This window comes from Dunckerocampus dactyliophorus, chromosome 1, assembly GCF_027744805.1.
Source record: "Dunckerocampus dactyliophorus isolate RoL2022-P2 chromosome 1, RoL_Ddac_1.1, whole genome shotgun sequence".
NCBI classification, from domain to species: Eukaryota; Metazoa; Chordata; class Actinopteri; order Syngnathiformes; family Syngnathidae; genus Dunckerocampus; species Dunckerocampus dactyliophorus.
This window is the reverse complement of record NC_072819.1, coordinates 9,410,747-9,437,887: the sequence shown is the minus strand read 5'-3', so window position 1 is coordinate 9,437,887 and position 27,141 is coordinate 9,410,747. Positions and strand designations below refer to the sequence as shown.

General features: G+C 40.4%; 1 protein-coding gene across 13 annotated transcripts in view; it reads right to left on the bottom strand.

The window, feature by feature from the left end:
- Positions 1-27,141, bottom strand: part of dmd (dystrophin) — a 235,406-nt gene that overhangs the window by 135,046 nt on the left and 73,219 nt on the right. For 12 of the 13 annotated variants that reach the window (XR_008569972.1, XR_008569973.1, XM_054772711.1 and 9 more), the window contains exons 9-14: positions 24,012-24,211; positions 11,540-11,668; positions 8,342-8,437; positions 7,232-7,330; positions 551-732; positions 24-174 (exon numbers count right to left, since the gene is read on the bottom strand). Coding sequence is in view for 11 of the 13 variants with exons in the window: in XM_054772711.1 (XP_054628686.1) it covers positions 24-174; positions 551-732; positions 7,232-7,330; positions 8,342-8,437; positions 11,540-11,668; positions 24,012-24,211 (857 nt within the window). In the remaining 2 variants the exon portion in view is untranslated. The remainder of the gene's footprint in view (positions 1-23; positions 175-550; positions 733-7,231; positions 7,331-8,341; positions 8,438-11,539; positions 11,669-24,011; positions 24,212-27,141) is intronic. The other variant, XM_054772750.1, reaches the window with a different exon arrangement.

Sequence of the window (27,141 nt, the reverse complement as noted above, 5' to 3'; positions counted from 1 at the left end):
ACCAGGTTAAAGAAGGTGGCCACCTTGTGCTCTTCCACTTGGTGCTTGACGTCCTCCAAGTCAGGACCAAGCGGCTGAGCCTCCATCTTCTTGACCCGTGTTTCTGTCACGTCCAGCCAGTCTGTGAGCTGTTGCAGCTGCTTGTGCTGCAGGTCCATGAGGACCTGATGGAGTCTGTGGAGAGGGAGAAATGACAGCATTGAGGCCATGTTAGCCACATTTTAACCATAGTGACAATTAACCACATGGCCGAAGGGGTGTCAGAAAGTACTTCTTTGTCGTTCCCCCCACATGCCAAGTGACTATATATCACGTCAGACACCGATCCAGGAATTTTGCTACTTGTTTTCTCTATCCTATTTAACGAAATTGTCATGTTTCCGCCTGCTGTTCTTGGTTATGCTTTGTTTTACAGGCAGTTTTGTAAACTTGCTGGGGGCGGAGCAACAAGGTAGGTGGAAGCAATTATTTTTCATCGAATATGATGGTAGGGCAAACACTGCTCATTATTACCACATAGCTAAAAGCATTGAAGGAGCATGGTGCACACCTGCTCTGTCGCTCCATGCTGGCCACCCTCAGGTGCTCCCATCGAGAGTTCAGCAGGTTCATCTGCTCCCTCACTTCAGTGTCCTCCTCCTCGCTCAGGTTCCCCTCGGCCAGTAAGGCGGCGCCGGCTCGGAGGACTCGCCCGACGCTACCCTGGTGTGTGGTGAGCTCCACCATGTAGCCCTTGAGGAGCAGAAGCATCAACATGTCTCACAGTTACACTCATGGAGGCTAATGAACCGACGGAGGCTCTCATGTTCTGAGCTTACATGGGATGACCTGACTCCATTCATTTCAAGTGCTCTCAAAATACATTAGCCCACCCCTCTCTTCATTCTAAAGCACTTTAATTGTAACTTTAATGTTTTTCACATAGCTGAACAGTCAGGGTTCATTTAATGTTTAGATATGTCCAATCTAAAAGTGCCTTTTTAACCCTGCAGAAAACATCATTTAATCTGAGTTCAATGAGATGTTACTAAATACACTGCAACGGGGAGGGTCCAGTCTTTTTCCACAGATGTCCCAATTCATTTTGACACATTTTGTACATTAAAGATGCTAAAAGCCATTCAGCGTAGGTCAATATATGCTAAATTATCTGAACAAATGAACAAATTGTGTAGTATGGCGGATCCCCACATATTCGCGACTCAGCATTGGCAACACCACAAATTTGCGGCTTATTTATTTGTGGAAAAACCTGTGATTTTGTGTTTATACTCTCCATAATTCATCCGTTTATTGGTTAAAAAAAAAAAAGCCATCTCACTTGTTCTACATTAGTAAAGCTTGAGTTGCCAAAGTAGTAGTAGTAGTAGTAGTAGTAGTAGTAGTAGTGTCCTCAAACACACTTCAACTTGCTTGAGGAGGTGTTCTTTATATGATACAGTATACAGCCTGATTCACACATAGGCATGGGCCGGTATAAGATTCTGATGTTATGATAATCTTGGGCAAAAATATCACGGTTGAGTATAATTACAGCTCATTTTGAAGTATCTTTCTTGAAAAGAAGAGAAAAAAACTTTTCGGTTGAACATTTTTAAACAATATAATAGAACATGATGGATATGAGACATATATATTTAAAATAAATAAAAAACAACAATAATTATTATTTCTAAATAAATCAAATGCAGTTCTTAATGCAGACTACTACGCCTGAGCTTGCGACTCGTCACTCGTAAATATTTTGTTACAACTCCTGACAAAAATGATGGAATCACCAGTCTTGGAGGATGTTCATTCAGTAGTTTCATTTTATAGAAAAAAAAAACAGATCACAGACGTAACACAAAACTAAAGTCATTTCAAATGTCAACACTAAACACTAAAAGAAATTAAGAAAACAATTGTGGTAGTAAGTAAGCAGAGGGAAAAAAATTATGAAATCACTCAATTCTGAGGGAAAAATTATGGAATCATCAAAGACAAACAAAAGAACACTTCAACACACCACTAGTAATTTGTTGCACCACCTCTGATTTTTATAACAGCTTGCAGTCTCTGTGTGAAATAACTCTAAATATGTATTTTATTTTAGACATATCTTATGTCTTATAATTGTTTTTTGATAGCGCCGCAAACCCTTGGTGTTCTCTCAATGAGCTTCATGAGGTAGTCACCTGAAATAGTTTTCACTTCACAGGTGTGCCTTGTCAGGGTTACTTGCCTTATCAATGGGTTTGGGACCATGGGGTTGTATTGTGTGTGTCCAAACTGTTGGCCTGTACTGGAAATGAGTGACAAACGGTACTCTTCATCAACCCGGCTCCATCTTTCTCTGATTGCTGTTGCCAGGTCAGCTTTGTAGGTTGGAGCCTTGTCAGGGACCATTTTCTTAAACTTCCACCACATTTTCAATTGGATTGAGATGCGGACTATTTGCAGGCCATGACATTGCCTTGTGTCTAAAATGTCAACATAAACTTGTGTATTTATTGAAGATGTCATGACAGCCATCTCCCCACCTTGGAAATTTGCATGTTTTCTTCGTCTTCATAAATCTCACTGGAACAGCACCAAACAAAAGTTCTAGCATCATCACCTTGGCCAATCTAGATTCGCAATTCATCACTGAATATGACTTTCATCCAGTCATCCACAGGCCACGATTGCTTTTCCTTAGCCCATTGTAACCTTGCTTTTTTCCGTTTAGGTTTTAATGATGGCTTTTATTTAGCTTTTTTGTATGTAAATTCCATTTCCTTTCGGCGCTTTCTTACCGTTCGGTCACAGATGTTGACTCCAGTTTCCTCCAATTTGTTCCTCATTTGTTTTGTTGTGCATTTTGTGTTTACAAGACATATTGCTTTAAGTTTTCTGTCTTGATGCTTTGATGTCTTCCTTGGTCTACCAGTATACTTGCCTTTAACAACCTTCCCATGTTGTTTGCACTTGCAAATGTATATATATATTTAAATTTTTTTTTTTTTTTTGGGAGGGCTGTCTTACCGTTATCTATTATGTATTATCCTGACTATCACAGAAAACATGACATGGAATGCAGGAAGTGAACTACATGTACTGTACCAGATGTAGAATGGATGGGGGGTAGGATTAAATAAGCTTTGCTTCTTCCTACTCCTTTTGGACATGTGGAACTGTCAAAGAATGATTCATGAGATGTATTCCATTGTAATCTTCATGTTCAAATAAACTAAACCAAACCAAACCAAACCAAACCACTTGGTCCAGATTTTAGACACAGCTGACTGTGAACAACCAGCATCTTTTGCAACGTTGCTTGATGATTTACCTTCCTTAAGAAGTTTGATAATCCTTTCCTTTGTTTAAAGTGACATCTCTTGTGTTGGAGCCATGATGCATATCAGTCCACTTGGTGCAACAGCTCTCCAAGGTGTGATCACTCCTTTTTAACCAGCAAATCTTATCGGATGCAGGTGTTAGTTTTGTGAATGAACATTTACAGGGTGATTCCATAATTTTCTCCTCAGAATTTAGTGATTTCATAATTTTTTCCCTCAGCTTGGTCTAAAAAAGTAACTGTTACTGACTGCCAAAATGTTTTTTTCTTAATTTCTTTTAGTGTTTCTTAAAGCCAAAAAGTTGCCATTTGAAATGACTTTAGTTTTGTGTCATGTCTGTGATTTGCTTTTTTTCGACAAAATTAAACAACTGAATGAACATCCACTTTCATCATTTTTGCCAGGTGTTGTAGTATAAAAAAACAAGCAAAAAGCAAATAAATGCATTCACTGGCTCAATCAGAGGCTCAAGAACTTCATAACATAATTAATTTTAAAAAATTGCAATGTTACGTTATTATTTCATAGTGTGGTGAATGTGCAGGTCACAACTTTTCCACAAGTGTTTTGGAGTTGTTGGATTGTGTATTTGCTGAGTTTTTATTACTGTGCTTGCATCTCCAAGTTTTACTTCCATTTCCGGGTCATCTGATTGTCGTTGGCAACTGTTGGTAAGTGGTTGTTGCTTGTTGCTCACTGGAGAGTAAACGCTTTACTTATCCTCGACTCCTGCCTCGTCCTGAATCACATCTGCACATTTGGAGACCCTCGATGTGAGCAATATGTCGACCGACAGCGATGACAACAGATCTGCCTATCGCTACTGCACGTGCATATACAAGGAAATATATTGGAAATGGAGTAAATCTTATAAATGTGCATCCCTTTTGAAGGAATCTTTCATGTGAGTACAATGTTTTACAAAATAAAGCTATATTAGTGTATTTTGTTATTTACTATACATTTTACGCTGTAACGTGTAGTACCAATATGTGTTTACACTACATGCGATTAAACTATGACATTTGCAAATTACTAGTTTATGATATTTATGTTAACATGTCAAAAATGTACTTAAAATGTGTGATGTGCTTACACATTAGGTTAATAGGTGCAAATACAGATGAAAGACACACTAAATGCACATGCTGCGGGATGCAAAACGAGGACACACAAACGAGGGCTAACGAGGCAGCTAACGTCAGTGCCATCCATGCCAGACTTTTGGCAACAGAGCTCATGCCCATGGTTTCAGCACATCAAAGTTCAGTTCCAACTGCGAGGAAAAAGGATTTCCACATAGTGGCTGCGCTGGACCTTCACTTTCTCTAACACTGTAACATTACTGGTTTTGAAACCGTGACCTTTTCATTCCCTGGTATAGCTTGAAACCGGGAACCACCCCATGCCTACTCACACATCACAAAGGGTCTTATCAACTCAAATGCACACTTATTCACAATGCAACCAAAAATAACACAACAAACAACACATGTGGAACACAAAATGTAACTGTACCACACGGACTATATTATACAATACTATATATTAGGGGTATCCAAAGTGCGGCCACTGTGTTTTCATTGGCCCAAGGCACAAGGTAAAAAAAAAAAACAGAAAAAAAACAGAAAAAAGAAAAAAAACAGCACTAATTTTAAGAGCATGATGTAAACATATTATGAGAAAAAAGTTGTAATCTAAAGAGAAAAAAGTCATAATTTTCACGAGAATAAGAGGAAAAATTTTAGTAGCATAAAGTTGAAATACTAAAGGGATAGTTCGGATTTTTTTACATGCAGTTGTATGACATCTCAGAGCAATGGCAGCTCTGCATGGAAGCATATACAATGAGGAAAATAAGTATTCGATCCCCGACCAACCAGCTGATCTTAATGAGGTTTTAAGTAGAGCTACAATATGCAAAAGCAAGAAGTGGGAGTGAGACAAAAACCATATTGAAAAAGTAGTTTATTGAAAACAACAAACTGAAATAGGTTGTTTATCAGCTGATCAAAAGTTTAAGACCACAGGCTATAAAAGCCAAAATCTGCTCAAAATGTTCATTTTCTGTCAGGCATTCACACTGTCATGCCCTCCTGATGGCTAAAGCTAAGAAGCTTTCTCTTTTTAGAACATAGTCGGATTGTCGAGCTGCATAAGCAAGCATGGTACATCGCAGCGTGCCATTGCTGCTGTTGAAAAAAATCACACCTGAGTTGAGCCGAGGATCTGATTGGCTGTCCATCAAGACACAGGGCGGTCTTCCACCCACATTAAGGCTCTTACTGGTGCCGACTGCAGTGCAATATCCATCAGACGGCATCCGCGGGAAAAGGGTTTTAAAAACAAAAAAGGAATTCAAAGACCTCGTCTCTTTCAAAGCCACAAAACTGTCCGTTTAGACTTTGCCAGGGAGCATCAAACATGGGACATTGAAAGGTGGAAAACAGTTTTATTTTCTGATGAGAACAAATGTAACCTTGACGGTCCAGATGGCTTCCAACGTTACTGGCATGACAAGAAGATCCCACCTGAGATGTTTTCTACCCGGCACAGTGGAGGGGGGTCCATCATGGTCCGGGGTGCTTTTTCATTCAGTGGAACACTGGAGCTTCAGGTGGTGAGTGGTCATCAAATGGCGACCGCTCACGTGCAGATGTTGCAGCGGGCATCCCTCATGACTGAGGGCCCTCGTCTGTGTGGTAACAGCTGGGTTTTTCAACAATACAACGCTGCAGTTCACAATGCTCGCTTGGCCAAGGACTTCTTCAGGGAGAATAACATCACTCTTTTGGACCATCCTGCATGTTCCCCTCATTTAAATCCCATAGAGAACATTTGGGGATGGATGGCAAGGGAAGTTTATAAAAATGGCCATCAGTTCCAGACAGTTGATGCCCTTCGTGAAGCCATCTTCACCACTTGGAGCAATGTTCCCACTAGCCTCCTGGAAACACTCGCATCAAGCATGCCCAAAACAATTTTTGAAGTGATGAACAAGAACGGTGGAGCTACTCATTACTGAGTCCTACTAAGAAATTGTTTTGTTCTGGTTTGGAGAGTTTTTTGTTATTTTTTGAGCGATGGTCTTAAACTTTTGATCAGGTGATAAACAACCTGTTTCAGTTTTTTTTTTTTGTTTAAATTACAAGTTCCAAATGTTTTTTGTCTCACTCCCCCTCCTTGCTTTTGCATATTGTAGCTCTACTTAAAACCACATTATTTGCAAATTTTCTCCCCAACAAAACTCACAATGTCAACTAAAGCTCTGCACCGACAAAGGCACCTGCAGTTGCACCCAAAAGGTGCAGCTGCATGGGACCAATACGGAATAATTACGGAATAAATGAATCTTCGGTTCGGACCATAAAGAAGGAGAAAAATAACATAAGGACGACAGCAGCAAAAAATTTTAACAAGGATACTCCCACAGAGCGGTTATGTGTCAGAAACTAGCCACTGCTTGCACATTTACTTGTGACTTGTCCAGAGACATAATGAGAACAGGCGACATGGCTGTGCATATCTTTCTTGTGATTCTTCATTTTTAGATCACATTTTCTACTCCTATCCAGCAGAGCTACTGCGTAATTTAGTGAACATATCTTTCTTCCGGTAGCTAAGAATTGGGGGAAAAAAACGTGTGCATTTTATTAGTTGCTGTGGTAGAATCCAGCAGGACGAGGACGACTTTAAATGCAGAACTGATTAATGAAGGAGGAGAGTGTGATACAGTAAGTAAGACAAAACACCCATCCACCCCACAACAACAAAGTTAACATTGTTGTTCTCTTTATTTGATTGGCTACCAGTAAACTGCTGATCCCAAATATTTTTTCTACCCATCTGTAATGTCTGTTTACTTTCCATCTATAAAAAAAGAATCACATTGCTACTTTTCAAGTTCTCACCTCATGTGTGTGAAACTGCTCCTTCACCTCCTCAACAAGGTCCGAGATGGGAGGCTGAGCCTGGAGCCCATCTTCAGCCGACAGAAGCCATGTCAGCACCTTGACATCCACAGTTGAAAAACATAACCGTGACGTTGCAGTTTATTTTCTGCACGCTTAACAAAGTTACATTGAAGTACATCACGTTTACACTTGTCGCATTCAACATGTCTGAAAAAAATGGTGGTACATTATTTTACAAAATTTCACACAATTTTAGAAGAGAGAATTTCAATCAAAACTGCGTGTGAAGGCAAAAGCTGAACTGAAATGTAGAAGCATCCAAGAAATATGTTGAAATCTATTCAATGACAGAGGATCGAACCAGCAACCACCAGGTTGGCAGACAACCTCTCTCTAACTTGAACCATGGCACCGTGCACAGAATATGCGGAATATTACACGTAATGTTAAATGTAAAATTCATTTCCACCAGTAGGTGGTGAAATTTAAATTTAAACGGAAAAATGTCACAGAAAATATTGAATTATGAAAAATGTAGGTCCTGATAGATAGCCTACATGCCTTGAATGAGCTGAACATTTGGATGTTGGAATAGTTTGAAGTGGTTGAGAAATGTGGGAGTAGTTAGAATAATTTGAAATGTTGGGAGTGTAAAATCGGAGAATGATTGTTCAAATGTACAAATATCCTGCTTACACACGGATCGAACCAGCAATCATCAGGTTGGGAGATAACCACTCTGCCACCGAGGCCATGCTTCGCAGCATACATACAATAAAGGGTTTGTGTGTTCTTTACAAACACACAACTCCACACAATAATTCAAAAATGGTAACACCAGTGACAAATGAAGAGTATGAAGTATTTCTTGCCACTTCATGTTGTATATTTTTAAAGTGAGATTTCTAACTCATTTGTCATCTATTATGACACCTAAAAATGTGTTTTCATTCACCCTCAGTGAATTTCAACATTGTCGATTTGTGCTTCAGTGTCTTTTGTGCTATTGCACATTTTGTTTATTTCTACTGTTATTGTTTTCAATCTTACTAAAAATCTTACTTTTAATGACCAGCAATGACCACAGAGTCATCTTCTGTGACATACCTCCTCCAGGGATGTTTGATAAGCCTCGAGAGTGGTGGAGCCAGGCGGCAGCGGACTGAGGCCTCGCTGCAGCTCCTCTTGGCTGGGACTCAGGAACTGCAGATCCAAGCAGGCCAAGGACAGAAGATGCCAGGGGTCAAAGGGTGGGGAAGGACGAGAAAGAGACATAGAGATTAAAAGAAATTGAAATTCCTTCAGAAATAACATGTGTGCAACACAGCTTATCAAAGCCATCCTCGCATGCCATAAAAATATTTGCGTGCAATCAGAGTATCATATAGGATTTAATACTGTATATTATTCCAGATGAAATATTTTTGGAATTATGAAATTAAGAGGGCACCTGCCACAAATGTAGTTCTTTGATCTATGTTGCAGCTTTTTCAGTCTAAAAACACAGAGGTGGTACTCGTATTATGATGGTTCATGTTACGACGTTTCGTGTTGCGGTGTTTTGTGTTATGATGTTTCGTGTTATGTTGTTTCATGGTATCACAATTTTGGTTCTTTGATCTATGTTGCACCTTTTTAAGTCCTAAAACATATTCAGGTGGTCCTCGTATTATGACGCTTTGTGTTAAGGCATTTCATGTTATGGCATTTCGTGTTATGTCATTTCATGTTACACCATTTCATGATATGGCGTTTTATGTTACAGTGTTTCATGTTACAGTCTTTCGTGTTACGGCATTTCATGTTGCGGTGTTTTGTGTTATGGCGTTTCGTGTAGTGGTGTTTCGTGTTACTGCACTTCATGTTATGACATTTTGTGTTACGAAGTTTCATGTTATGGTGTTTCATCTTTTGGCATTTCATGTTACAGCATTTCGTCTTGTGGCATTTTGTGTTACAGTGTTTTGTGTAGGGGTGTTTCGTGTTATGGCATTTCATGTTACAGAATTTCGTGTTAGTGTTTCGTATTATGGCATTTTGTGTTATATGTTGTATGTTAAATACACATCCCTCGTTTATCACGATTAATCGGTTCCAGATGTAACTGTGATATGTAAATTTCCGTGAAGTATGATTTCTTATTTATAAATCAAATATTTTCGTAGCTGGAGCATAGAAAACCTTTTTACAACTTTCTAAATACGGCTTTTAACATTATTAGAACCCTCTAGACATAACACCCTTATAGTAACCTGTGCATTCATATTACCCAATATAGTAGACATAAGTGATGTGATGTTTATATACTGTATATACAGTGGTGTGAAAGTGTTTGCCTCTTCCTGATTTCTTATTTTTTGCATGTTTGTCACAATTAAATGTTTCAGATCATCAAACAAATGTAAATATTAGACACAACTGAACACAAAATGCAGTTTTTAAATGAAACTTTTTATTATTAAGGGAGAAAAAAGGGAGAAAGATAGAAAAAAAAGAACTGGTTGGGCCACCCTTAGTCGCAACAACTGCAATCAGGCGTTTGCGATAACTTGCAATGAGTCTCTCATCTTTGCAGAATTGTTGTAATTCAGCCACATTGGAGGGTTTTCCAGCATGAACTGACTTTTTAAGGTCATGCCACAGCATCTCAATAGGATTCAGGTCAGGACTTTGACTCGGCCACTCCAAAGTCTTCATTTAGTTTTTTTTCAGCCATTCAGAGGTGGACTTGCTGGTGTGTTTTGGATCATTGTCCTGCTACAGAACCCAAGTTGCTTTCAGCATGAGGTCACAAACAGATGGCTGGACATTCTCCTTCAGGATTTTTTGGTAGACAGCAGAATTCATGATTCCATTTATCACAGCAAGTCTTCCAGGTCCTGAACGCATCAAAACAGCCCCAGACTATCACCCTAGAGCCACCATATTTTACTGTTGGTATGATGTTCTTTTTCTGAAATGTTACTTTTATGCCAGATGTAATGGGCACACACCTTCCAAAAAGTTCAACTTTTGTCTTGTCATACCACAGAGTATTTTCACCAAGGTCTTGGGGATCATCAAGATGTTTTCTGCCAAAATTAAGACAAGCTTTAATGTTTTTTTTGTTCAGCAGTGGTTTTCGTCTTGGAACTCTGCCATGCAGGCCGTTTTTGCCCAGTGTCTTTCTTATGGTGGAGTCATGAACACTGACCTTAACTGAGGCAAGTGAGGCCTGCAGTTCTTTGGATGTTGTTGTGGGGTCTTTTGTGACCTCCTGGATGAGTCGTCGCTGCGCTCTTGGGGTAATTTTAGTTGGCCGGCCACTCCTGGGAAGGTTCACCACTGTTCCATGTTTTCACCATATGTGGATAATGGCTCTCACTGTGGTTCACTGGAGTCCCAAAGCTTTAGAAATGGCTTTATAACCTTTTCCAGACTGATAGATCTCAATCACTCCCAGTTAAGTTATGTTTTACCAGGAGGGAAATCACTTTTTCACACAGGGCCATGAAGGTTTGAATTTTTTTTCTCCCTTAATAATGAACAGTTTAATTTGAAAACTGCATTTTGTGTTCAGTTGTGTGGTCATCGACTAATATTTACATTTGTTTGATGATCTGAAACATTTAAGTGTGACACACCACTGTATATATTTCAAGATCAGCCACTGGGATAAGTACGAATGTGTGATGTACTTTTAATGTAACTTTGTTAAGCATGCTCGAAAAAGTAAACCGTTGATTTCAAAAGATTTTGCCAACAAAAACAATTGCTTGTTGCTGTGGACATTTGCAATTGCACAACAAATTTTCAGCCAAAATGAAAAGAACTCCTGCATTTAGCAAGAACCATAAATCAGTGAGTCCACTGCATATTTTGGCTTTCGTGGGTGCCGCCTCAAGTGACATGATGGAGCCGGATTGAGCTGGATGCCTGTGCTCTAAATTGTGTGATTAAGGGGTGGGAAGTGCAATTGTTGCAATATTTTGCCAACAAAATCAAAATCTATTTATTGGAAATACAGTACAACATATCCCAATATCTAAAGTTCTGATTCTGATTTTTTTCTTTATGGCTAGGTTTTGGTTACTAACTCTTACTATGTTTTCTCTACCGTCTTCCTGGTCTGCCTTGTTGCTCCGTCCCAAGTAAAAAAAACCACCCATCCTGACTGACATGACTATAGAGTGTGGATGCCGGTCTCTTAGCACCAACAAGGACTTGAACATAGAGTTTGCTGACGGACATTTGGACACAGCAAACAGCAGCACACACATAGATGGACATGTAGCGTGAGGCGACAGCATGGTGTGACACACAGACCTGCTCAGTAAAGCGTCTCCTCTTTTGCTCAGGCGACTTGACATAGGCCGCCTGGGCGTAGGCGTAGCTTTTATAGCGAGGCTGAGTGGAGGGACTCTGCACTCGGCCCTGAGCCACGCTCACTGTGATCTGAGAGCCAGACAGAGGACACAGTCGGACGGGGACGAGACGGCAAAGGCGGACAGTAGAGGACAGGTGGTAAAGAACGCACGACACAATAGGCAAATTAGAGGGGAGGAGAATGCAGACACGAGAGAGGAAAGAGAGGAGAAAAAAAGAAACATGAATAATAAGACATCCATCCACGTCTAGCTAGTTTTAAGTGAAAATACACAGCAAATTGTTTTTATAAATATATATATATATACATATACTATTTGAAAGACCCAACCAAACTTAGTTGAAAGTGTTTAGTTAACATTGATGCTACCAGTCGATGCAATGTGACATACTGTATTTCCCAACAAATAACATGTAGGAAGAATATGGTGTAGGATTGCAATGTGGTAGTGAGGCGGTATTGTAGGTTAATTTGAACAGAAAGAGACACGTCTTTTTAAAAATCCAGACGAAAACATTAAACAAAAGTTACAAATTATTTTGTATTAGATTGAGAGAAATAAGTATTTGATCCCCTGATCATTGATCCCCTGAATATGTGTCCATGAAACACACAAATGGGTCCTGTCCCTTTAAGAAAGTACTCATAATTTCAGTTTGTTATGTGGATAAAACACTCTCTTCCAATCAAACCTCTTGGGCACCACGGGCCAGACCAAAGAGCTGTCAAAGGACCTCAGGGACGAAATACAAGATAACAAAGGTCAGTCACCCTCGCTCTGGAGCTCCATGCAAGATTTCACATGGTAGGGTAAGGATGATTGTGAGAAAGGTGAGGGAGCAGCCCCGAATGACAAGGGAGGAGCTGGTTAATGATGTCAAGGGAGTTGGGAGCACAGTCAGCAAGAAGCGCCTTGGTAAGACAATTTGCTGTATCAGACTGAGGTCCTGCAGTGCCCGCAAAGTCGCCCTGCTCAAGAAGAGACATGTACAGACCCATCTGAACGTTTGACAATCAACACCTGAATGACTCACAGAAGGCTTGGGAGAATGTGATGTGGCCACATAACGCCAAAATGGAGGTTGTTGGCACCTGGGCGTGTTTGGAGGTAGAGAAATGGTGACTATGAGTCCACCAACACCATCCCTACTGTCAAACATGGAGGTGGAAACATTCTACTTTGGAGATGTTTCTCTGACCAAAATCCCTCCTGAGATGTGTGCAACCCTGGTGAGCAACTACAAGAAACATCCGGCCTGTTTGCTTGCTAACAAGGCTTTCTCCACCCACTACTAAACCACCTTTGAGTACTGGGATCAAATACGTATTTCTCTCTGTCAAATACAAATTCATTTATAACTTTTTCTTTCTTTTGTTATTTTTGCAAACAAAAAATCCTGGATGGAAATGTGGCAGACGTTGCGGACATGAGAGAAGAATGGAGACACACGGAGCACAGAATAAGACACACAATAGCACAGAACTGCATCACATGCTCACGTGCCGTCTTCTGTCATTCATCATCTAAATGTTGAAAGTTGGAGGCAAAAGACCAGAACTGAGTTGTATTTCATCGCTAATTAGAGATGCTAAATAAAAATATCTACATTGACACCAAGAGAAGGCTGAGAAAATGATCTACTGCTGATTAATGAAGTTGGAGCCAGGAGGCAATTTGCTGTGCTTAATTAGCTTAATGTGACTGAATCGCGTCTTGTTTAATTCTACGTCATGAGGTCACAGTACACGTTACAGTAAGTTTTAATGTGTTTTCGCTCCATCTTGTAGCTCAACGAGGTAACTTAAATGTCAGAAACAGCTTTTAGTATGACGTAAGTCCGCCACCACTACAAAGTACAATGACAAAAGTTAACATATAGTGGAACCTCCAACATCAAATACAATCCAGTCCATGTCGCTGGTTGATTTGCAAGTTGTTCTAACTTCTGCTCTTCTTTCCAATAGTAAATAATATGACGAGAATTCATTTCTTCCCCTCATACATGCTTTATGAACAGTACAAGAAACGCGAGTACCTTAACATTCATACAAGTTTAAACAAATGTTAACTGCTTGTTAAGTTCACAAAACTGTCATGTAGTGTCATTTGTTGAATTTAATATATATGATATAAATAAATAACATAAAAGTTTAATTGTTATTTTGTGCGTGTTGTGTGTAACGGAGTTATTTTTACATATTATTTAAATTATGAAACTCTTTTGTACAATGCATTAGTGTTCCCTCGTTTAATTTATCACAAGGATAGGTTCCCAAAATATCCCACAATAAGTGAAATTATTAAGTGACTCAAACGTATTTCACTCCTCTGATCGTGCCTCTTTTTCCTGACGCCGTTCGGCTGTAGCGTTTTTTGTATCCTTGTTAAAACATATTGCTCCTGTCGTATTTTACTCCTCTTCGTCGTCCTCCATGAACCGAAGATTCATTTACAATATTCTGTAATGACGCTCTACAGCGACTAACTACTGCTTTCCTTCAGCATGTCCAGAAGTCCAAATTTTTGTGTGACGGCTGGCTCCTCTGTCTTTTGGGTGCAACCGCAGGTGCCTTTGATGGTGAAGAATGTTTCGTCGACATTGTGGGTGTTGTCGGGGATAAAACTTGCAAACATACAGCACTTGAGAGCCACACTATTAGCGAACATTTATGTAAATTTGGCAAGCTGAACGCATTCTGTACTGCACAGGAAGGCACGGAGGAGACTGATTGACAATAGTCTACAGTCCCTTAGCCAATCAAGATGCAGAACACAATGCGTGGGTTCTCCCTTAGCCAATCATGATGCAGACACAACGTGTCGGTTCTCCCTTTGCCAATCAGTACACAATGCACATTCATAAAAATTCTGCGAAACAGCGAGTCCGCGAAAGGTGAACCGCGATGTAGCGAGGGAACGCTGTATACGATTTATTATGCAGGGTGTCACTAAAGTCTGGACACATTGGCATACACATATTATACTAGGGGTGTCACAAAATCTCTTGCAACGAGACCTTGTGAGATTAAAACGTGGCAATATTTCTCGTTTAAGAGAAAAACTGTGTGGGGGGAACAGGGCAGCAAGGAATCAATCAGACTGTGAGCTATGGCATGATAATACAGGTAATACTAATAATATATATATATACATATATATACTGTATACATACAGATATAAATAATAATACACAAGGCAGTGCACGAGGCAGGATTGGAACCGCACATTAAGTGCTTTCAGCACACTATAAATCTTGCCATCCAACCTGCACTCTGCGTTCCCAGCGTCACCTTTTTTGTTGCCATTTTTGTGGCAACAAATTGCTTTCTCCAGTTCAGTACTGTTCAACTCATGCTATAGTACCACAGTGTGTTCCGAACACTGTTTTTATGCATAGGAGGTAGTAACTACTCCAGAACCTGGAACTCCTGCAGGAATTAGTAGCACCAGCTGCCAAGGCTTGATTCACCCCCATTTGTGCAGAACAGCTTTAAATTGTTTACCCATTGTCTGGTACCTGAAACAGGCATTTTTATATAATTCTGAAATATACAGGTATGTATTTTTTCAGCTTTGGGTAACCTTACCCTTTTTTTTTTTTACCCCTGGCACTTCACCATTTACCGTTGGACAATTTCAAGCTATTCATTGGACTTGAACGACTTGAATTTCTATAAATAACTGGAAAAATTGGGGTGTTCTACAAAACACCTACAAAATATACTGTAACTATATGAAAAGAACATATTGGACATTCAACGTGCTGCGTTGCATTGCAACGTAGAGACAACTTTTGAACATCGGCGGGGTTCACCGTGAGCTTTCGTTCAGCCTCTCGGACGGGCTTTCTTCTGCGTTGGGAGGACGCAGCAGCCTGCGGGCCTGGTGAGCTGAATGCCCGGCGAGCGAAGCATCCGGGGCGGAGGCGAGGCAGGAGGGGCGGCCTGCGTGCTAGGCTAAAAGCTGGAGCGACTGGGCCACCGCTACCGGGCCTGCTGCTGGCCAGCGTTTTCTCTCTCGAAGACAGGATGGACGAGCTGCGAGCAAGGATTCTACGTGAGATCGGAGAGTGCTGTGTGCCCGCGGAGGCCTGGCTGGACAAAAGATATACCGGACTCGGCGGTCCAGTTGGAGACATTTGCCGTTTGCCGGGGAGATAGGACTTCAGCGTCTTGTGGACACAGAGCCTCGGGACTGTTCTCCCCAAATGTTATCAGCATGTAGGCTTTCCCACAAGGGCAATTAGCATCCTGTACCAAGTCTACAGCAACATGAAAGGTGCTTAGAAGGCTGTTCCAAGTCCCCATTTTGGAAAAGCTAATGTCTCTTCTGTTGTTGTTGCTTAATTTATTGGTATTAATGTTTATTCTGTTCTTATTCATTTTCTTGTGTTTTTCTTTCTTTCTTTCTTTGGGAGAATGAACAGAACAAGAATTTCATTGCATAGCAGAACTACCTGTTTTACTGTGCATATGACAATAAAACTCTTGAATCTTGAAAGAATTACAGTGTATATAAAATATCACACAGAATACTATATATATATATATATATATATATATATATATATATATATATATATATATATATATTTGCATGTTTGTCACCCGTAAATGTTTCAGATCATCAAACAAATTTAAATATTAGTCAATGACCACAGAACTGAACACAAAATGCTGTTTTTAAATTAAACTTTTTATTATTTAACTATTATTATATTTTATTATGACATCTGGCGTAAAAGTAATAATGAATTTCAGAAAAAGAACATCATACCAACAGTTAAATATGGTGGTGGTAGTGTGATTGTCTGGGGCTGTTTTGCTGATTCAGGACCTGGAAGACTTGCTGTGATAAATGGAACCATAAATTCTGCAGATGAGTGGGCCAAAATCCCTCCACAGTATAAGACTCATTGCAAGTTATCACAAACGCTTGGTCGCAGTTGTTGCTGCTAAGGGTGGCCCAACCATTTATTAGGTTTAGGGGGCAAACACTTTTTCCACAGGGCTATGTAGGTTTGGATTTTTTTTTCTCCCTTAGTAATAACAAAAATAAATGTCATTGACTAATATTTAATATTGTTTGATGATCTGAAACATTTTAAGTATGACAAAGATGGGAAAAAATATGAAATGGGGAAGGGGGCAAACACATCTATCTATCTATCATTTGTGCATATTGTAAGGCCAGACTTTAGGGACACCCTGTATATTACATATACAGTATTTACGTCAGCACCTGCTTAGTACAATTATTGTATGCATTTGAATTTAACAAAAAAATTCAGTCCAGTTCAGGGGGCAGCGTGGTTGCATTTGTGTTGCTTTGGTAACTGCTGCGCAACACTTCATCTGTATCAATATACACATACAACAAAATAAAGTTTTAGAAAAACTGAAGACAATTAAAACCGCAAGCACTTAAAGGAGAAAGCAGGCAAGCACTCCGAGACCAGCGTATGTCATAAATAACTGTAAACATACACATACTGAAAAAAACTGAAGGATACGGGAGGCGTGAGAATAAGCCAATAAAAAATGACCTGCCGGCCACAAATGGCCACCGGGCCGCACTTTGGACACTCCTGGCTTGCACAGTACTGTCAGAGATTCGCATGCCTCTTCGTATGTTGTAAGTCTAGATTCTGAAAGCTGCACAATGCTGCACTGATTAAAGGATGCAAGTCCAAATGGTTACATTATGAAGTACATCAGAAAGTATTTAAAGACCCCTTTTGGACTATCTTTCAGGTTGCCCAAAGGTACCATGATGAGACAAAAAGCAGTGAAGGATTGGGACAGATGGGACAGTGTCCAGACAACCCATGTGGGTGCTTATTCCACAGTGGAGCAGCAACGCCACCGGCTCTGTGAATATTTAATTTCTCGCCATCTCCACTTGCACCTCTGTAGCTATCACTCACCCTCCCTCACCTTGTCCACACCATCGCATGCATACTGTCTTTCCTCTTAACATGCTAGACTTTCGCTGTCTCTCTTTCCGCTGGCTCTTTCAATGCGGATCAGCCAAGACTAACACACTGCGGCATCACTTGGCTCATGGCAAACTGCTGATTGGTGCAACCTGCTGCAGGCACCACACGGGCGCTCTTGTGCCTGAAATACCCCGGAACCAAGGGCAACGAGGCTCTGGCTATATTGCTGTATTCATAATAAAGACTAGTCATAATCACTATGCCCATGCTGTACATCACTGTACGAAAATAAATCAAAACACAAGCACAAATGTAAAACGTCAAGAACAAAAAACTCTCTGAAACCAGCATACGTCATCAATAAGTCCATAAAATAGCATGAACGTTAGCCACTCTGAACGATGCAACTATTATTCCTCTGTCATCTATCTCATTCCACTTTCTGGCATTTCTGTTTACGTGCCTGGCTGGCGGCATCTAGCTAGCTTGTTTTTGTCCCACTGACGAGCTACAGTACGAGCTACGATCATCATCACAACTTACTTTTGTAAAGTGTCGCTTAACAATCTTGCTCTCTTGTTGTCATTATAATACTTATGGCTTGTCTTCAAAACACTAGTTACTAATTATGCAACAGAAACACATCATGTGTACAGCTTTATACAGTGGCGCTATCACAGGGGTCTCCAACAGATGCTGATGTTGAGTATTTCAACAAATAATATTTACTTCATGTCTTCGTATTTTTGTAAGTGTTCTATTCAAACATCACACCTGTATTTCATGGCAAATGAGCACACTGAGTGTGTTTTGTCATTAAATTAAAGTTTTGCAATGTTCTCAGTTCATGTTCTGCTCGTTGTTGAAAACAGGTAAATAAATAATAAATAAATAAGTCATAAAAAATTGATATTTGTCATAAAAAAAAAAAAATTGCAGACGCAGCAGCGCCGCGACACAGCAGTGGGAGTCCGCCCTCCCACCACCACAGCTTCAAAACATTTTAGGGGAAACCCTGTAAGACTCGTGCTTGAGTGTATTGCTGTAAATGTGATCCAGTGCTGGGGAGTGAAGGGCGGACAGGAAGTGATGTCGAGGGCTCAGAGTTGAATTTTAGCTTGGTGTGGGTTACGGCCCCAACAGTAGTTCAAATTAGGGATTATTGTGTCTGTCGTGAGATTATTCAAACTTGCAATAAAAGCCTGTTCTTCCAGCAATGGTGCTAGACGCCTTATATTTGTATTTTAGTTTGTTTAGTCAATTTTATGCTTGAAAACACGTAATTTAGGCCAAAAATATGTAAAATGTGCTGAAATATGCTTTTTTTTTACTGGTAGTAGGCCATATTTAACCACAAAACAGCAATGATTTATTAATTAATATATTTTTGAAAAACCGTAATATAGCGAAGCTGCAAAATTCAAAGTGTGAGGCGACAAGGGATTACTGTAGTATTTTTTTAGCCTTTGTCAGTGTTAACAAACTCATATTAGCTGTACTGCAGCAAGCCACTAAAGTCCAGAATCTTGCATGGGTCAAAATAAAAACAAATCCAGAGCTACCCGTCAATAATCAGGGGTTATGGTGTGTGTCAAAGTTGTGATGTTTCCTCTGAAAGTCCGCAGGTTATACTACTTCCAAATAGCATTTTCCTTGTTATAAAGTAACTGCATTTCCAGGAAATGCATATTTTATATTCCAGTCGGAGTTAAAAGTCCAATTTTCATTGTCTGCTTTTCTTTTTTCAAGTCGATAGCCATTTTTTTCATGCAAGGCGTCTTCTTCTACTGTTGCTTCATTGTGACGCATGCAGAGCGTTCCTGCAGAGCGGAGAAAGTACTTTATGACCGAGCACATCTATACTTAGACTGAATGGTTTACATCAGGGTTCGGGAACCTTTTTGGCTAAGAGAGCCATGAAAGCCACATATTTTAAAATGTATTTCCGTGAGAGCGATTTAATATTTTTTAACACTGAATTCAACTACAAGCGTGCATTTTTAAACAAGACGAGCAATTTTAGAATATAATAAGTCTCTGAATTTATTATTTTTAATAGCATTGTTACTGAAGCTATACAATAATATATAAAATACTTCTTACCATTAATGCGACTTCTGGTGCTGCATGGTTTTGCACCGTACTCTGCATCTTTCTTTCTTTTTGCAATATTCTTCGTCAAAAGGGTTGGCTCTGCAGAATTAACTAGCTGACTATTTGATTAAAAGGAGGGAAGCTTACTTCTTGACACCTCAAAGACCCAGGTAGGCTACCCCAAGTTCCAGTAATAATCAAGTTTTGGTGTCTGACCCGGAAAATATCAGAAGCACGGCTGGCATTGACTCTGGCCACCGGAATTCTGGTTGAAAATGGATGGAATGGATTTGAATGTTATTTTTAACACTGTGATATCAGTAATGTATTACTTTAAAATGTCAGCAAAAAAAATTAAAACAAATAAATTTTATCATGTGAAGAAATGTCTTAGAGCCAGGATGCAGTCCATAACTGGCACCCGAGCCATAGGTTCCCTACCCGTGCGTTACATTTTTTGGAGGCCAAGTGAAGTGCTTTGACGGGCCAGATGTGGCCCGCTGGCCAACTATCGAGAACCACTAGTGTAGTGCATCAAAAACAGGGCGGCGAGTTCGATCCTCAGCGTTCCCATGACCATGTGTAAGTATCCCTAAGATAAGACCATCTGCTCCTGATGCTGTGCCATCAGTAGATGAACAAGGTGTCAAACCGTATTGAAGGTAGAAAAGCATTACACAAGTGAAAGCCCATTTTACCACAAAGGAGTTATCAGGAAAAGAAAAGCTGACTAAACAGTTGTCATAAACCTTAAAAGCTGATGTCTGGGACCTGCTTCCATCCCAGGTGCTGATACAAAGAGGCGGTGACATCTCTGATGATGACAGATGAGGGGGTAGAGGGATAATAGTAACTCTTTCTCCTCTTCCCTTGACTCCGCTTTTATTGAGTACTTGTCTGCTGTGGCGCTTTATGTCTGCGTCGGACATCTTTATTCACTATGCAGGCTGTCTAAACCGACACCTTTTTCCTTGCAGGGAGGGCTGATGCAGCCATTATGTGGAGCGAGGTAATAATATTACCAGCCATTACTTCCAGGAAGCGCTTTCAACCCTGCCGTGATTCAATGTGATAGCAGGACACTGACCTCAGCATTACTGAGCAGTAAAGGTCACAGTCGGTGGATCTAATTTGCTATTTGAAATTTGATCTCGGCCCCACCCCGCGGCAGCCTCTCCACTCAGAGAGTCTGTCTCAATTTGCAGTTCATTTCCTTCCGATGCTCATGGCCATTAAAGCTACAGAAAGTGGAAGAAAATATGGAATTGTTGCCTCATTTTCAGCCATCCTGGCCTCTTCTGCTCTTCCAGGAAGACTTTCTACAAGATTTCCAAGTGTGCAAGCAGGTCTGCAGTGTTGCTAACTCCTCAGTATGAAAATCAGCGGCAGTCCTGGAAGTCATCTAAATGATGTAATCATCAAATTTTCTATCTGTTTTTGACTCGTTCAGGGGGCGTACAGTCCGACTTTGTGAACCCCTTTTTCTCCGAAACACGTACTACGCTGTTTCAGGGTTACAAACATGGACTATAAATGAATTAAAAACTGAATTTTGATCCTTAAACACAAGACTTGCTCCAGAACTCACTAGAGCCAAAGGATATACAATGTGCGGCTCATGCACTCGACTGTCAGAAACATCATTGAGGATAAAGACCATATTTTAACATCTACCCGGACATTTTAAGGGTGACGAGGAGGCGGTCGATCAACAATATCAACAAAAGAGCTACTGTCAGAGCCAAAACAACATCAGCAAACTCAACTGTCCTCTCTGCACAGAGCTGTCCTCCTCTGGCAATCAATACTCATGTCACGTTCACAGACAGATATAAAACATAAAACAGACATAAAACACAAAACTCTTTAACACTACACATAACTGCCACAGTCGCTACAGTATCCTTGAGCATGTTAAAGGATATGCTCCTCTGAAAGCGACATAATAGCTAAGCAGCATAGTGTTTTTGTTTTATTACCTTTTCATTGAATTCTTGTATTTTGTGTAATGTTACTGTATTTCATGGCCTTCATGTGTTCTGTGTAGTTTGAGTGATTTAATTGTTAATTTAGGTATGAGTTCTCACTTACACTACACGTTATAGGAACAGAACTTATTCGTAACCCAAATACCACCTGTATGCAGGTGGTGGTGGTCCAGCCTTAACAATGATACAGACTTTCATATTAGAGTCTCGAATAACAAGAAAAGGTTTCTATATTTGTCGCTTTTTTTGAAAAAGAGTCGCTAGAAGGGTTTGAATACTCACTAAACGTAGCACCAAAGTCGCAAAATTGGCAACACTGTTTTGATGGTCTTGGCAGGACCCATAAGAGAATCACAATCTCAAATTTAAGCAAGAAAAAAATCAAGCAGGCTTAATTATTAAGTGTACATGTTGCCTTTTTTGTGGCTAGCACCGTTTGCTACTCTTCCTGCTGGCCTCGATGCTTCGCTGTCATTTTCTGTTACCAGCTTATTCTGTCACGATGCTCCTTGTTTTCTGTATTTCTATCTTGTTGATACCTTCTATCTTTTTCCCTACGCCCGCTCCATGTGCGTACCCTCAAAGGCAGAATGAATTTTCTGAAAGTTATGCGTGTGTTCTTCTTCTGCTCTTTGGAGGTGGAATTGTGATGCGGAGCAATGATGTAGGAACAACGATAGATTTTCACTTTAAGTTGAGGCCTTAATTAAAGCTCAACATCAGGCCTCTTCTCACGCTTTTAATCCTCCAATCAATTTTCTCATCAGCTTCAAGGCTGAATCAAGCTCGATGTCTCTGCAAGCTGCAAACTCGTGTCTCTGCTGGCAGCTGGATTTCTATCTCGGGTGGAGGAGACCATCTGCATTAAGGCTGCATCGCTGCCAGGTCATTTTCCACACATTTCAGGTGGCCTGATGGGCTCTGCGTGAAAACATGAATGAATATATCCTCTTGAAAATGTTAGCATGTCTCCAGCTTGGCCCAAATTAGTTTAGCTGTGTCTCAATTCGTGCACGTCTGTACCTACACCTTTAGAGTGCAATATCCAGGTTTTGACAGTGTACTTCTCAGTGAGAACACATTTATTCATTTATCCAAAGTTGGCAATAATTTATAAATATGTGATAAAATAGCTAAATTGTACAGCATCCATGTACCACTGTTAAAACCCCCCCACAATGTTTACATGTTTATGTCTTCATGCTTCACCGATTATGTTTTTCGTCAAGCGTTGTGACCCCGCACTTTGCTAGGCGGTCTTTGAATGCACCATAGTTGTGTGCGGTGACTGGCTACACCAGGGGCTCTGGAGCCGCATGCGGCTCTTCAGCCTTTTTTTTGCGGCTCCTTTCGCCAAGCGCAGTGATTTTTTTTAAACACCGAAGTAAGGGACGTGCATTTTCAAAATGAATGTGAAATATCCGACGCACCACAAGTCCATGAGTTTAAACGGTATTCTGCAAACAACACTGATATGCAGCTATGTGAACTCTGATGAACTTTTTCATCTTGAAGTTTGCTGTATTTCGTTTTAATTTTACACAAATATGAGAACTACTCAAAAGGACTTACAGAATTAAGTTTTAAAGTACTTCAGAGTAGGAATACACATGCACAGCGCACTTCAGTTTTTTTCTGAATTGTGTTGTTTTTTAGGTAACATTTTAAAAAGATTAAAATTTTTACAAGTTTATAAGCTGTGTAATGTTTTGCGGCACCAGACAATTTTTTTTACTGGAAGAGGAGGCAATATGGCTCTTTTGATGGTTTGATTCCGTCTAGTCATGCATCATCGTACATTATCATTCATGACACATTTTATACTTTAAAGTGTGTGAGGCTTATTTAGGGGTAAACCTCAATAGTGTCGAGAGTGAACAATGGCAATTGAAGAGAGAAGGGGAGGGTTCTGGAGCTGAATCTAATTGAATAATTACAAGTCACTTTTATTGCAAATGTTGATCTGAAATTGGAGGACAATGTCAAAGTCGGAGCGTTAAGGGGAGTAAGGGGGGTCATAAGTGGACATTTTTATTGGCGCCATTCACTGGTGGTCCCAGATTGTGACCCCCACAGTCGTCATTTCTAGTAAGGGACAGCAATACACTGTCAAAATTCCCGCACTCATGAACACACCCAAGCACACAGTAATGCTTCTTGAAATGCACTGACTGAAGTACTCCATTTGAGAGACAGCTTGTTCACTTGCCGAGAAGACAGAATCATGTTTGGCCTTGGCCAACACCGAATAGACAAAGAACATCACCACAGACCCACCTCTCCTGATGAAAAGGCAGTTTTGGAAAGCCTGTGGTACAATGTCACTGCAAACTAACAACATAACACAATGACATAACACATGAGTCTGTGCATGCATCCGTGTGTTAGACCTGCTGGGAGAAACGCTGCTGGGTCTGGATCTGGTAGTGTTCCTCGGCCAGCACGCGGGGGGTGCCGGCGGCACTACCGGCCCGTGGCAGCGTCTCCACTTCCTGGATGGCTTCCATGGTAACGCTCTGCGGAAGCACCTGGAAGAGCGACGTCACGTACATGATGACGCTCTTCTTGTCGGGATGAGGCACTGCCACATCTAAACAGAGAAAAGAGGAGATTACTGTTTTTTATGTTTTTTGGTTGTGAGTGGAGCTTCAAAATGCAAAAAAGAACAAATGGAAAGGAGACAAAACATTTTTGAGTGAGCAATTTATTGCAAACAAGCGTTAAAGTGAAATAGGCTGTTCATCAGACCAAAGCTAGACCAAAGCTAAAAAAAACAAACACCTAAAATAGAAACGACTATTTGCGCCATTCTTGTTAATCACCTCAAAAATTTGTTTGGGCATGCTTGATGCCAGTGTTTCCAGGAGGCTAGTGGGAATGTTGCTCCAGGTGGTGAAGATGGCTTCACGGAGGGCATCCCCAAATGTTCTCAATTGGATTTAATGTTCTCAATTGGATTTTGATCAGAGAAACATGCAGGATTGTCCAAGAGTGATGTCAAGTCCTTTGTCAGGCGGGCATCGTGAACTGCACCGTTGTCCTGTTGAAAAAGCCACTCATTACCACATAGACCAGGGCCTTCAGTCATGAGGGATGCCGCCTGCAACATCTTCACATAGCCAGCTCCCATTTGACGCCCCTGCACAACCTGAAGCTCCATTGTTCCACTGAAGGAAAAAGCACCCCAGATCATGTTGTGCCGTGTGGAAAACATCTCAGGTGGGATCTCCTTATCATGCCAGTGACGTTGGAAGCCATCAGAACAGTCAAGTTTAAATTTTTCTCATCAAAGAATAAAACTTTCTTCCACCTTTCAATGTCCCATGTATGGTCTCTCATGCAAATTCCAAACGGGCAATTTTGTGGCGTTGAATGAGACGAGGCCTTTGAAGACGTTTTTTTGTTATTAAAATTCTTCTCTTGCAGATGCTGTCTGATGGTTATTGGACTGCACTTGACACTAGTAACAACCTTCATTTGGTCCGAGGATCATCCTGTGTCTTGACGGACAGCCAATCAGATCCTCCGGTGACATTTTTTGGGGTCGGCCAATTGGCTTTTTGGATCCATAACCCTCAGGAAGAAGTTTCAAATGACTGCCTCACTGTGTGCAACCTCAGCAGTTCAAAGAGAGAAAGCTTTTTTGCCTTTGCCGTCAAGAGATCACGACAGTGTGAATACCTGACAGAAAATGACATTGAGTCCACATTTTTGCCACGATTTTGTCTTTCAAAGGCTGTGGTATGAAAAAATTTTGATCAGCTGATGAACAGCATATTTCCTTAAAATCCAACAGTGCAAAATGTAAATTCTTGCAATTTCTCAACTAGTCTGAAAATTTTGATCAGGAGTGTATGTGTGAACACAAGCAGAAGAAAACTGAAATATATCAGGCTCATCACGCGAGTATTAATCCGATTTTGATACGATCAATATTTGGATTGATCCCCCCAACACTATTGTGGACAGTATATAAAGAGCATCTTTCTTTTGTGAACTAGGAATATGAGTCAACAACAAGAACAAAATGATATATCTTAATGTCAAGTACTTTTAGACAAATTCATATGTAATTTTCCAGCAACTTCTTCAATTCTTCAAAATTAACTCTTTTCATCTTTTGCTAACCAAATGCAATAGTGTGGAACATAAAACGTAGCTGTAAAACTAGACTGCAGCCCAACTAACACTTAATTTGATCACTTCCCGTTGTCTGCGTGTCATTCTTTGCTTTGTTTGCAGACAACTTGCATTAGTACGTCAGTGTTTGGACATAGATCATATCTTCTTGAGGTCACTGGAGGACCATGTATGATCTCTACACTTGCTCAAAAAACACACTTTTGTAGACAACTGTTCTAGTTTACAAGTAGCTAAGAGCAGTAGTAGTTAAATTACATAGTTACTTAGTAGTAGTAGTAAGTAGTAAGTCACATCCTGGTACTTTTTAGCTGAATTCTATTTTCGACAGAGTTGGAAAGTGTTAAAATGTTAAAAAAAAGGAGTTAGATGAAGAAATAAAAAGGTTTTATTTCCTGTTCCCGCCAGCCTTTCTCGTGTATGCTTTGTTTTGCAGACAGCTTTGTGTAGTGGCTGGAGGCGGGGCAACGAAGCAGCATTCATAGGCTCTGGGTCCACACCAGCAAGATTCCAGGTTATTCCTCATAGTTTCCCGTTGTTGACTTGAGTTCTCTATTCAGGTGCCTCCTCTTCCATGTTCTAAGTCTTGATTCTTGGTTTTGTTTTCTCAAAAGTTGCTCCGCCTTCATTACACGTAGGTTCTGGTTGTAAATGTTTACTATTGTTTCTCTAGACTGTCTTGTTGCTCTGTTCCTAGTAAGTGTTCCGCACTACCTGCTGTTTTGGATACTCAGGTATTTATTACTATGTAGATTCTAGATTTTAGGTTTGTAGATAGTGTCTCGGTAGTTCATAAAATTCCACCGGCAGGTGAAAGCAATCAGCAATTAACATCATTTATGAGATCTGCGTCCACACCAAAAAGATGTCAGGTTATTCCTATTGGTTTCCATGTTCCTTGCTAGTAGCTTCCATTCTATGTCTTGAATCTCATTTTTGATAATTCGGTAGTTGTTTGGCTTTCGTTACAGGTAGGTTCTGGTTACTGTACATTGTACTATTGTTACTCCGCGCCTTCCTTGCTCCTTGTTGCTCCGTTCATAATAAGTGTTGCTTTCCTGGCCTTAAGCCGTAGTATCTGCTTATTTGGACACTCTCAGTTATTAATTATTATTTCATTTCTAGAATTTTTCCACAGCTCTGTCTGTCGTATAAGTATATAAGTATCAGTATACCTGGCCATTGAACCCACAATGGGTGAAAATGGAAGAAAACTAACTCTTCTAATAATACTTCTAGTGATAAATCTAACTGTTCTGGGAAAGTCTGTCTGGTGGGATTTTCCATACGCACAGCCCGCTTCAAAGATAACCTGTAAAAGTGAAACCAAGCTTGCTAACAATGATATAACGGTGGGTGAAGGAAAGGAAGTGTGGCTAG